The sequence below is a fragment of the Ascaphus truei genome, chromosome 14 (genome assembly GCF_040206685.1).
Source record: "Ascaphus truei isolate aAscTru1 chromosome 14, aAscTru1.hap1, whole genome shotgun sequence".
NCBI classification, from domain to species: domain Eukaryota; kingdom Metazoa; phylum Chordata; class Amphibia; order Anura; family Ascaphidae; genus Ascaphus; species Ascaphus truei.
The window spans coordinates 51,809,764-51,824,569 of record NC_134496.1 but is presented as its reverse complement, the minus strand read 5'-3'; the positions used below and the strand labels follow the sequence as shown (position 1 = coordinate 51,824,569).

The following is a 14,806-nucleotide window of genomic DNA, read 5'->3' as shown; positions in this document are numbered from 1 at the left end:
GGGCAGACACGGGGGCCGCGTGGGACGGGGATATGGGCAGACACAGGGGGCTGCGTGGGACAGGGATATGGGCAGACACGTGGGCCGCGTGGGACGGGGATATGGGCAGACACGGGGGCGGGTGGGACAGGGATATGGGCAGACACGGGGGCGGGTGGGACAGGGATATGGGCAGACACGGGGGCCACATGGGACATGAATATGGGCAGACACGGGGGGCCGCGTGGGACAGGAATATGGGCAGATACGGGGGCCGCGTGGGACAGGAATATGGGCAGACACGGGGGGCCGCGTGGGACAGGGATATGGGCAGACACGGGGGCCGCGTGGGACGGGGATATGGGCAGACACGGGGGCCGCGTGGGACGGGGATATGGGCAGACACGGGGGCGGGTGGGACAGGGATATGGGCAGACACGGGGGCCACATGGGACATGAATATGGGCAGACACGGGGGGCCGCGTGGGACAGGAATATGGGCAGACACGGGGGCCGCGTGGGACAGGAATATGGGCAGACACGGGGGGCCGCGTGGGACAGGGATATGGGCAGACACGGGGGCCGCGTGGGACGGGGATATGGGCAGACACGGGGGCCGCGTGGGACGGGGATATGGGCAGACACGGGGGCGGGTGGGACAGGGATATGGGCAGACACGGGGGCCACATGGGACATGAATATGGGCAGACACGGGGGGCCGCGTGGGACAGGAATATGGGCAGACACGGGGGCCGCGTGGGACAGGAATATGGGCAGACACGGGGGGCCGCGCGGCTCTTATCTGCCGGAAAATTCTGTGTTTCTATAACTCAGAGTTAAATGCTTGTTCTTGTTGTTTTCTTCCCTCCGTTACATGTAACCCCCTAATAAGCACCTAATGAAGCCCGTGTACACGGTACACTACATACCATGGTATATGTTGTTGTATGTTTGAGTTTAAAGTTACACAACTATTAAATACATCTGGGATTGTTATCTACTTTCTTCCTGATAAATGTTCCCTCGTCCTAGTGGACTCCGATGGAACAATGAAATAGATCTTCTTTATTTTCCTCTAGAATGTGCCGCGTTTTCACACCTGGCCTTGTACCTGCAGGACAGAGAGGAGTCTGGGAAGTCCTGTCTGTAACAGTCTGTTTTCCGCAGGTGGGGAGAAGATGACCTTGTCCATTTCCGTCCTGCTTGCTCAGTCTGTCTTCTTGCTGCTGATCTCCCAGCGTCTCCCCGAGTCCTCCCTGGCGATCCCCCTCATCGGCAAGTGAGTCCCATGCAAAGGGTTTAACAGCAGCAGAGAAGAGGGGAACTCTTCGGGGCACGTCCACACATACACCCAATGCCACAGAGCCGTGCAAAATCTGGGCGTGGGTTACGTGACGGTCCCAGATTCTGTGCCTGGGCGTTATACAGAACACACTAACTTGGCCATTTTAAACTTCCACTGATTTTCAACGGTGACTGACAGTAAGAAGCCAAGGAGATACAGAGCCAGCATTTAAATATGGCTACAAATCCAAAGGCAGAATACAGTTAACGGCTAATTCCTCTGCTGCTTGAAGAGCAAGGTATTGCTACCCCTAGCGGCATGGGTCCTCAAGAGCCCCCAACAGGTCAGGGTTTCAGGATATCCCTGCTTCAGCACAGGTGGCTCAATCAGTCGCTCAGTCGAAGACTGAGCGACTGATTGAGCCAACTGTGCTGAATTAGTTCCTGATTGAACCAACTGTGCTGAAGCAGAGACTGATTGAGCCACCTGTGCTGATGCAGGGATATCCTGATAACCTGACCTGTTGGGGGGTCTTGAGGGCTGGAGGTAAGAACCCCTACCTAATGGCAACGAAGTGCCACTGACATTCCCGCTCCCGCTAGCACCATCACAGGTCAGAGGGCTCAGGACATAATCACCCCTGAACACAAGTAAAAGACGGGGGCTCAAGAAACGTCACAAGTGCCATTAGATTGCAAGCCCTTGTGACGTTCCTCTCTACAGATGAAGGTTCTGGAAGAGCTGTAAGGACCGGGCGGTGAGCTCCGATCTCGTTGTCCCCCTCTCCCAGGTATCTGATGTTTATCATGGTCTTGGTGACGATTGTGGTTGTGAGCTGTGCCATTGTGCTGAACATACACTTTAGAACACCGAGCACCCACATCCTGTCCGACCGGATGAAAGAGGTAAGTCCCCGACAGACACCCAGAGCAAATAAAGTGGCTTACTTAGTGGGGCCACTGCATTCATACCGAACGTGCATGTTGAGCTCTTGTTGGACTGGATTCAGTAGAGTATGGAAAATAGCTGAAGCGCTCAAATGCAGGTATATCTCAAAATGATAATAAGCCAGACCACTGTACCAGGGTACTAACAATTGATATAGTACCTATTGTGTCATATAATGGGTACTATCCTCCTGAAGACAGGTGGTGTGTGGTGCAACCCACTCACCATCAGTCTCATTGGCAGGTTCCCCTGAAAAATATGCAAATACTCACATCCTGGTAGGGCAGGCAGGCAGGCTGTGCAGCTACTCAATGCAATACAAGGAAAAGGGAGACCAAAAAGCGCACCAGCACAAACGGAGCAGGAAGAAACCAGGACAAAAAAATGATTAAAAGGGCACTTTAATGTGGCAAAAGACCCATCCAATGCATTTCGAACGTCGCAGAAAAAGAACGCTGCGACGTTCGAAATGCATTGGATGGGTCTTTTGCCACATTAAAGTGCCCTTTTAATCATTTTTTTGTCCTGGTTTCTTCCTGCTCCGTTTGTGCTGGTGCGCTTTTTGGTCTCCCTTTTCCTTGGATTCAGTAGAGGCCTCCTGCCCATGCCACGTCTGGGTTAGGCGCGGTCTCGGCCTTGTCAAGTCTCACGTTAATTTGGAAGTCTCATGCATTAGATGCGAGTGCCGCTCATTAATTTCCTATTCTCACCCTCAATTCTAACCGTAACTACAAAAATGGTCAAATGGTTCTGCTTGGTTAGGACAGCTCAGCTGTAGAGATGGGCACATTTTGGGGGGCGAATTTGGATCCGCTGCGGATCAGCCAGTTCCTTTGGTCCGCGTATTTCCGTGGATCAATCTGAAGAAGAGCGAGTCGCGTTTTTGCGGATTTTTTATTATTATTACCAATACACGTGGACGGGTTTGCAGAATCCAATCCGCGGATTCAGCAATGCGTTCCTAAGAATCCGCCAACGGATTGTATCCAATGGCGGATTTAGATGAACCCGCGCGGATTAAAACCGATCAAAGCAGTCTGTGGATTTTATACCGCGAAACGTATTTTGGGGAGGAAAGGGGAGAAAATACGGGAGATGGATTTGGGCGGATTGGCCCGTCTCTACTCAGCTGTGCAGTATAAGGCTGAGTCCGTGCTGGCGCTGACCGCGCTGGCGCTCAAAGCATGCGAGCCGGATGTCCTGCGTCTGCTCGTGCGCAGCTCAGCGCCAGCGGGGGACTCAGCCTAATAGAGAACATGAGACTTTGGGCATCGCAGGGGAAGAGTTGGGGCTCAGAGGAACATCATGACCGTGGTGTGTGGCCATGTTCGGATCGCTAGGAGAGGTCTAACTACCAGCCACCATGGAAAACTTATCTTCAACAGTCACAACATCCCGGCCAGAGCCTGACCCTCTCACACCCTGTCTGCCCGGTGTGACGGGAGGTTGAAGCTTCACAGCTTGACGGTCCTGGCTAACACATGAGTAGGGTTTTTGCACATTGGCATCTTATGTGATAATCGAGTGTGCCAGGATCCTAGAGAGAGACAGAAAACAGGCAGGCTCCTCTAACTCTAGCACCTTGTATGATGTCACCACCCATGTCACTTCCATTGCCCAAAGATGTCACTTTCATTTCATTCTGATGTCACTTCATTTTCCCTGACGTTATTTTTCTTTCCTCCTGTGGTCACTCCGCCTAACTTCTCATGTACTTTGCCTTGCAACGCGTCATTAATTCTCCTGATGTCACTTCCTTTGGCAGCTGATGTCACATCCCCTAGTTCTGATGTCACTTCCCCTAGTTCTGATGTCACTTCCTCTAGTTCTGATGTCACTTCCCTCGCCTTCTAATATGAATTCCTCTGCTTCTGAGGTCACTTCCCCTTCTTTTTCATGTCATTTCCCCTTGCGCTTGCTGACACTTCCAACCATTGTCCTTTTTCTGCTGATGTCACTTCCTTGATGATTGTGACCTCATTTCCTTGCCCCCCAGCTGTTCCTGCACAAGCTGCCCCGTCTCCTGCACATGTCGCGGCCGGCGGAACCCGATCCGGAGCCGTGGAGTGGGGTTCTCCTGCGTCGCAGCAGCTCCGTGGGGTACATCGTGAAGGCTGAGGAATACTTCAGCGTCAAGTCCCGGAGCGAACTCATGTTCGAGAAGCAGTCGGAGCGGCATGGACTGACCAGCCGAGCCACCCCCGCCCGTAAGAGCCAGACCAGGTTTTATGTGGGACCGCCCCGATGTGCACAGTGTGGAGACTGCGGGACGGATTTTCTGGCGCGTTGATTTTTCAGCGTCAGTGCCTCAGACTTGAATGGAGGGGGGGAGGCAACTCCCATCCTCAAGGGCCACCAACAGGCCAGGTTTTCCAGATACCCCAGCTTCAGCATAGGTGGCTCAATCAGAGGATCAGTCGAGGACTGAGCCTCTGATTCGACCACCTGTGCTGAAGCATGGACTGATTAAGCCACTTGTGCTGAAGCAGGGACTGTGAGCTACCTGTGCTGAAGCCGGGATATCTTGAAAACCTGACCTGTAGGTGCCCATCCCTGGTTTAGAAACTTAAAATCTCCCTGAGAAGGAGCGGCTCAGTGAGTAAAGACACTGACTGGCACTGAATGTGACGCAGGGGAAGGAGCGGCTCAGTGAGTAATGACACTGACTGGCACTGAGTGTGAAGCAGGGGAAGGAGTGGCTCAGTGAGTAACGACACTGACTCTGGCACTGAGTGTGAGGCAGGAGAGGGAGCGGCTTAGTGAGTAAAGACACTGACTGGCACTGAGTGTGAGGCAGGGGAAGGAGCGGCTCAGTGAGTAAAGACACTGACTCTGGCACTGAGTGTGAGGCAGGAGAGGGAGCGGCTCAGTGAGTAACGACACTGACTCTGGCACTGAGTGTGAAGCAGGGGAAGGAGTGGCTCAGTGAGTAAAGACACTGACTCTGGCACTGAGTGTGAAGCAGGGGAAGGAGCGGCTCAGTGAGTAAAGACACTGACTCTGGCACTGAGTGTGAGGCAGGAGAGGGAGCGGCTTAGTGAGTAAAGACACTGACTCTGGCACTGAGTGTGAAGCAGGGGAAGGAGTTGCTCAGTGAGTAAAGACACTGACTCTGGCACTGAGTGTGTAGCAGGGGAAGGAGCGGCTCAGTGAGTAAAGACACTGACTCTGGCACTGAGTGTGAAGCAGGAGAAGGAGCGGCTCAGTGAGTAAAGACACTGACTCTGGCACTGAGTGTGAGGCAGGGGAAGGAGCGGCTCAGTGAGTAAAGACACTGACTCTGGCACTGAGTGTGAAGCAGGGGAAGGAGTGGCTCAGTGAGTAAAGACACTGACTCTGGCACTGAGTGTGAAGCAGGGTAAGGAGCGGCTCAGTGAGTAAAGACACTGACTCTGGCACTGAGTGTGAAGCAGGGGAAGGAGTGGCTCAGTGAGTAAAGACACTGACTGGCACTGAGTGTAAAGCAGGGGAAGGAGCGGCTCAGTGAGTAAAGACACTGACTGGCACTGAGTGTGAAGCAGGGGAACCTGGTTCAATTCCTGGTGTCGGCTCCTTGTGACCTTGGGCAAGTCACTTTATCTCCCTGTGTCTCGGGCACCAAAAACCATAGATTGTAAGTTCCATGCAAACAGGGGCACAGCATCACACACCTAACACACAGGCTCATCGTACCATGCAAACAGGGGCACAGCATCACACACCTAACACACAGGCTCGTCATACCATGCAAACAGGGGCACAGCATCACACACCTAACACACAGGCTCATCATACCATGCAAACAGGGGCACAGCATCACACACCTAACACACAGGCTCGTCATACCATGCAAACGGGGGCACAGCATCACACACCTAACACACAGGCTCATCGTACCATGCAAACAGGGGCACAGCATCACACACCTAACACACAGGCTCGTCATACCATGCAAACAGGGGCACAGCATCACACACCTAACACACAGGCTCATCGTACCATGCAAACAGGGGCACAGCATCACACACCTAACACACAGGCTCATCGTACCATGCAAACAGGGGCACAGCATCACACACCTAACACACAGGCTCGTCATACCATGCAAACAGGGGCACAGCATCACACACCTAACACACAGGCTCATCGTACCATGCAAACAGGGGCACAGCATCACACACCTAACACACAGGCTCGTCGTACCATGCAAACAGGGGCACAGCATCACACACCTAACACACAGGCTCGTCATACCATGCAAACGGGGGCACAGCATCACACACCTAACACACAGGCTCGTCATACCATGCAAACAGGGGCACAGCATCACACACCTAACACACAGGCTCATCGTACCATGCAAACAGGGGCACAGCATCACACACCTAACACACAGGCTCATCGTACCATGCAAACGGGGGCACAGCATCACACACCTAACACACAGGCTCATCGTACCATGCAAACAGGGGCACAGCATCACACACCTAACACACAGGCTCGTCATACCATGCAAACAGGGGCACAGCATCACACACCTAACACACAGGCTCGTCATACCATGCAAACAGGGGCACAGCATCACACACCTAACACACAGGCTCGTCGTACCATGCGAACAGGGGCACAGCATCACACACCTAACACACAGGCTCATCATACCATGCAAACAGGGGCACAGCATCACACACCTAACACACAGGCTCGTCGTACCATGCAAACAGGGGCACAGCATCACACACCTAACACACAGGCTCATCATACCATGCAAACAGGGGCACAGCATCACACACCTAACACACAGGCTCATCGTACCATGCAAACAGGGGCACAGCATCACACACCTAACACACAGACTCATCATACCATGCAAACAGAGGCACAGCATCACACACCTAACACACAGGCTCGTCGTACCATGCAAACAGGGGCACAGCATCACACACCTAACACACAGGCTCATCATACCATGCAAACAGGGGCACAGCATCACACACCTAACACACAGGCTCATCGTACCATGCAAACAGGGGCACAGCATCACACACCTAACACACAGACTCATCATACCATGCAAACAGAGGCACAGCATCACACACCTAACACACAGGCTCATCGTACCATGCAAACAGGGGCACAGCATCACACACCTAACACACAGGCTCGTCATACCATGCAAACAGGGGCACAGCATCACACACCTAACACACAGGCTCGTCGTACCATGCAAACAGGGGCACAGCATCACACACCTAACACACAGGCTCGTCGTACCATGCAAACAGGGGCACAGCATCACACACCTAACACACAGGCTCATCGTACCATGCAAACAGGGGCACAGCATCACACACCTAACACACGGGCTCGTCATACCATGCAAACCGGGGCACAGCATCACACACCTAACACACAGGCTCATCGTACCATGCAAACAGGGGCACAGCATCACACACCTAACACACAGGCTCATCGTACCATGCAAACAGGGGCACAGCATCACACACCTAACACACAGGCTCATCGTACCATGCAAACAGGGGCACAGCATCACACACCTAACACACAGGCTCATCGTACCATGCAAACAGGGGCACAGCATCACACACCTAACACACAGGCTCATCGTACCATGCAAACAGGGGCACAGCATCACACACCTAACACACAGGCTCATCGTACCATGCAAACAGGGGCACAGCATCACACACCTAACACACAGGCTCATCGTACCATGCAAACAGGGGCACAGCATCACACACCTAACACACAGGCTCGTCGTACCATGCAAACAGGGGCACAGCATCACACACCTAACACACAGGCTCGTCGTAACATGCAAACAGGGGCACAGCATCACACACCTAACACACAGGCTCGTCGTACCATGCAAACAGGGGCACAGCATCACACACCTAACACACAGGCTCGTCGTACCATGCAAACAGGGGCACAGCATCACACACCTAACACACAGGCTCGTCGTACCATGCAAACAGGGGCACAGCATCACACACCTAACACACAGGCTCGTCGTACCATGCAAACAGGGGCACAGCATCACACACCTAACACACAGGCTCGTCGTACCATGCAAACAGGGGCACAGCATCACACACCTAACACACAGGCTCGTCGTACCATGCAAACAGGGGCACAGCATCACACACCTAACACACAGGCTCATCGTACCATGCAAACAGGGGCACAGCATCACACACCTAACACACAGGCTCGTCGTACCATGCAAACAGGGGCACAGCATCACACACCTAACACACAGGCTCGTCATACCATGCAAACAGGGGCACAGCATCACACACCTAACACACAGGCTCATCGTACCATGCAAACAGGGGCACAGCATCACACACCTAACACACGGGCTCATCATACCATGCAAACAGGGGCACAGCATCACACACCTAACACACAGGCTCGTCGTACCATGCAAACAGGGGCACAGCATCACACACCTAACACACAGGCTCGTCATACCATGCAAACAGGGGCACAGCATCACACACCTAACACACAGGCTCATCGTACCATGCAAACAGGGGCACAGCATCACACACCTAACACACAGGCTCATCGTACCATGCAAACAGGGGCACAGCATCACACACCTAACACACAGGCTCGTCATACCATGCAAACAGGGGCACAGCATCACACACCTAACACACGGGCTCATCGTACCATGCAAACAGGGGCACAGCATCACACACCTAACACACAGACTCATCATACCATGCAAACAGGGGCACAGCATCACACACCTAACACACAGGCTCATCGTACCATGCAAACAGGGGCACAGCATCACACACCTAACACACAGACTCATCGTACCATGCAAACAGGGGCACAGCATCACACACCTAACACACAGGCTCGTCATACCATGCAAACAGGGGCACAGCATCACACACCTAACACACAGGCTCATCGTACCATGCAAACAGGGGCACAGCATCACACACCTAACACACAGGCTCATCGTACCATGCAAACGGGGGCACAGCATCACACACCTAACACACAGGCTCATCGTACCATGCAAACAGGGGCACAGCATCACACACCTAACACACAGGCTCGTCATACCATGCAAACAGGGGCACAGCATCACACACCTAACACACAGGCTCGTCATACCATGCAAACAGGGGCACAGCATCACACACCTAACACACAGGCTCATCGTACCATGCAAACAGGGGCACAGCATCACACACCTAACACACAGGCTCATCGTACCATGCAAACAGGGGCACAGCATCACACACGTAACACACAGGCTCGTCGTACCATGCAAACAGGGGCACAGCATCACACACCTAACACACAGGCTCATCGTACCATGCAAACAGGGGCACAGCATCACACACCTAACACACAGGCTCGTCATACCATGCAAACAGGGGCACAGCATCACACACCTAACACACAGGCTCGTCATACCATGCAAACAGGGGCACAGCATCACACACCTAACACACAGGCTCATCATACCATGCAAACAGGGGCACAGCATCACACACCTAACACACAGGCTCGTCGTACCATGCGAACAGGGGCACAGCATCACACACCTAACACACAGGCTCATCATACCATGCAAACAGGGGCACAGCATCACACACCTAACACACAGACTCATCATACCATGCAAACAGAGGCACAGCATCACACACCTAACACACAGGCTCATCGTACCATGCAAACAGGGGCACAGCATCACACACCTAACACACAGGCTCGTCATACCATGCAAACAGGGGCACAGCATCACACACCTAACACACAGGCTCGTCGTACCATGCAAACAGGGGCACAGCATCACACACCTAACACACAGGCTCGTCATACCATGCAAACAGGGGCACAGCATCACACACCTAACACACAGGCTCATCGTACCATGCAAACAGGGGCACAGCATCACACACCTAACACACAGGCTCGTCGTACCATGCAAACAGGGGCACAGCATCACACACCTAACACACGGGCTCGTCATACCATGCAAACCGGGGCACAGCATCACACACCTAACACACAGGCTCATCGTACCATGCAAACAGGGGCACAGCATCACACACCTAACACACAGGCTCATCGTACCATGCAAACAGGGGCACAGCATCACACACCTAACACACAGGCTCATCGTACCATGCAAACAGGGGCACAGCATCACACACCTAACACACAGGCTCATCGTACCATGCAAACAGGGGCACAGCATCACACACCTAACACACAGGCTCATCGTACCATGCAAACAGGGGCACAGCATCACACACCTAACACACAGGCTCATCGTACCATGCAAACAGGGGCACAGCATCACACACCTAACACACAGGCTCATCGTACCATGCAAACAGGGGCACAGCATCACACACCTAACACACAGGCTCATCGTACCATGCAAACAGGGGCACAGCATCACACACCTAACACACAGGCTCGTCGTAACATGCAAACAGGGGCACAGCATCACACACCTAACACACAGGCTCGTCGTACCATGCAAACAGGGGCACAGCATCACACACCTAACACACAGGCTCGTCGTACCATGCAAACAGGGGCACAGCATCACACACCTAACACACAGGCTCGTCGTACCATGCAAACAGGGGCACAGCATCACACACCTAACACACAGGCTCGTCGTACCATGCAAACAGGGGCACAGCATCACACACCTAACACACAGGCTCGTCGTACCATGCAAACAGGGGCACAGCATCACACACCTAACACACAGGCTCGTCGTACCATGCAAACAGGGGCACAGCATCACACACCTAACACACAGGCTCGTCGTACCATGCAAACAGGGGCACAGCATCACACACCTAACACACAGGCTCATCGTACCATGCAAACAGGGGCACAGCATCACACACCTAACACACAGGCTCGTCATACCATGCAAACAGGGGCACAGCATCACACACCTAACACACAGGCTCATCGTACCATGCAAACAGGGGCACAGCATCACACACCTAACACACGGGCTCATCATACCATGCAAACAGGGGCACAGCATCACACACCTAACACACAGGCTCGTCGTACCATGCAAACAGGGGCACAGCATCACACACCTAACACACAGGCTCGTCGTACCATGCAAACAGGGGCACAGCATCACACACCTAACACACAGGCTCGTCGTACCATGCAAACAGGGGCACAGCATCACACACCTAACACACAGGCTCGTCATACCATGCAAACAGGGGCACAGCATCACACACCTAACACACAGGCTCATCGTACCATGCAAACAGGGGCAAAGCATCACACACCTAACACACAGGCTCATCGTACCATGCAAACAGGGGCACAGCATCACACACCTAACACACAGGCTCGTCATACCATGCAAACAGGGGCACAGCATCACACACCTAACACACGGGCTCATCGTACCATGCAAACAGGGGCACAGCATCACACACCTAACACACAGACTCATCATACCATGCAAACAGGGGCACAGCATCACACACCTAACACACAGGCTCATCGTACCATGCAAACAGGGGCACAGCATCACACACCTAACACACAGACTCATCGTACCATGCAAACAGGGGCACAGCATCACACACCTAACACACAGGCTCGTCATACCATGCAAACAGGGGCACAGCATCACACACCTAACACACAGGCTCGTCGTACCATGCAAACAGGGGCACAGCATCACACACCTAACACACAGGCTCATCGTACCATGCAAACAGGGGCACAGCATCACACACCTAACACACAGGCTCATCGTACCATGCAAACAGGGGCACAGCATCACACACCTAACACACAGGCTCGTCATACCATGCAAACAGGGGCACAGCATCACACACCTAACACACAGGCTCATCGTACCATGCAAACAGGGGCACAGCATCACACACCTAACACACAGGCTCATCATACCATGCAAACAGGGGCACAGCATCACACACCTAACACACAGGCTCATCGTACCATGCAAACGGACACAGCATCACACACCTAACACACAGGCTCGTCGTACCATGCAAACAGGGGCACAGCATCACACACCTAACACACAGGCTCGTCATACCATGCAAACAGGGGCACAGCATCACACACCTAACACACAGGCTCATCGTACCATGCAAACAGGGGCACAGCATCACACACCTAACACACAGGCTCATCGTACCATGCAAACGGACACAGCATCACACACCTAACACACAGGCTCGTCGTACCATGCAAACAGGGGCACAGCATCACACACCTAACACACAGGCTCATCGTACCATGCAAACGGACACAGCATCACACACCTAACACACAGGCTCGTCGTACCATGCAAACAGGGGCACAGCATCACACACCTAACACACAGGCTCATCGTACCATGCAAACAGGGGCACAGCATCACACACCTAACACACAGGCTCATCGTACCATGCAAACAGAGGCACAGCATCACACACCTAACACACAGGCTCATCGTACCATGCAAACAGGGGCACAGCATCACACACCTAACACACGGGCTCATCGTACCATGCAAACAGGGGCACAGCATCACACACCTAACACACAGGCTCGTCATACCATGCAAACAGGGGCACAGCATCACACACCTAACACACAGGCTCGTCGTACCATGCAAACAGGGGCACAGCATCACACACCTAACACACAGGCTTGTCGTACCATGCAAACAGGGGCACAGCATCACACACCTAACACACAGGCTCATCGTACCATGCAAACAGTGGCACAGCATCACACACCTAACACACAGACTCATCGTACCATGCAAACAGGGGCACAGCATCACACACCTAACACACAGGCTCGTCGCACCATGCAAACCGGGGCACAGCATCACACACCTAACACACAGGCTCGTCGTACCATGCAAACAGGGGCACAGCATCACACACCTAACACACAGGCTCGTCGCACCATGCAAACCGGGGCACAGCATCACACACCTAACACACAGGCTCATCGTACCATGCAAACAGGGGCACAGCATCACACACCTAACACACAGGCTCATCGTACCATGCAAACAGGGGCACAGCATCACACACCTAACACACAGGCTCGTCATACCATGCAAACAGGGGCACAGCATCACACACCTAACACACGGGCTCATCATACCATGCAAACAGGGGCACAGCATCACACACCTAACACACAGGCTCGTCGTACCATGCAAACAGGGGCACAGCATCACACACCTAACACACAGGCTCGTAGTACCATGCAAACAGGGGCACAGCATCACACACCTAACACACAGGCTCGTCATACCATGCAAACAGGGGCACAGCATCACACACCTAACACACAGGCTCATCATACCATGCAAACAGGGGCACAGCATCACACACCTAACACACAGGCTCGTAGTACCATGCAAACAGGGGCACAGCATCACACACCTAACACACAGGCTCATCATACCATGCAAACAGGGGCACAGCATCACACACCTAACACACAGGCTCATCATACCATGCAAACAGGGGCACAGCATCACACACCTAACACACAGGCTCATCGTACCATGCAAACAGGGGCACAGCATCACACACCTAACACACAGACTCATCATACCATGCAAACAGGGGCACAGCATCACACACCTAACACACAGGCTCGTCATACCATGCAAACAGGGGCACAGCATCACACACCTAACACACAGGCTCGTCGTACCATGCAAACCGGGGCACAGCATCACACACCTAACACACAGGCTCATCGTACCATGCAAACAGGGGCACAGCATCACACACCTAACACACAGGCTCGTCATACCATGCAAACAGGGGCACAGCATCACACACCTAACACACAGGCTCATCATACCATGCAAACAGGGGCACAGCATCACACACCTAACACACAGGCTCATCGTACCATGCAAACAGGGGCACAGCATCACACACCTAACACACAGGCTCGTCGTACCATGCAAACAGGGGCACAGCATCACACACCTAACACACAGGCTCGTCGTACCATGCAAACAGGGGCACAGCATCACACACCTAACACACAGGCTCACCGTACCATGCAAACAGGGGCACAGCATCACACACCTAACACACAGGCTCGTCGTACCATGCAAACAGGGGCACAGCATCACACACCTAACACACGGGCTCATCATACCATGCAAACAGGGGCACAGCATCACACACCTAACACACAGGCTCATCATACCATGCAAACAGGGGCACAGCATCACACACCTAACACACAGGCTCGTCATACCATGCAAACAGGGGCACAGCATCACACACCTAACACACAGGCTCATCGTACCATGCAAACAGGGGCACAGCATCACACACCTAACACACAGGCTCATCGTACCATGCAAACCGGGGCACAGCATCACACACCTAACACACAGGCTCGTCATACCATGCAAACAGGGGCACAGCATCACACACCTAACACACAGGCTCATCGTACCATGCAAACAGGGGCACAGCATCACACACCTAACACACAGGCTCATCATACCATGCAAACAGGGGCACAGCATCACACACCTAACACACAGGCTCATCGTACCAT

The 14,806-nt window shown here is 53.3% G+C and overlaps 1 protein-coding gene across 2 annotated transcripts in view; it reads left to right on the top strand.

Annotated features, from left to right (window-relative positions):
* The window catches only part of CHRND (cholinergic receptor nicotinic delta subunit), a 45,180-nt gene that overhangs the window by 12,725 nt on the left and 17,649 nt on the right, over nucleotides 1–14,806 (top strand). For both annotated transcript variants that reach the window (XM_075570976.1, XM_075570975.1), the window contains 3 exons: nucleotides 1,147–1,258; nucleotides 2,055–2,169; nucleotides 4,209–4,419. In XM_075570976.1, the coding sequence (XP_075427091.1) occupies nucleotides 1,147–1,258; nucleotides 2,055–2,169; nucleotides 4,209–4,419 (438 nt within the window). The remainder of the gene's footprint in view (nucleotides 1–1,146; nucleotides 1,259–2,054; nucleotides 2,170–4,208; nucleotides 4,420–14,806) is intronic.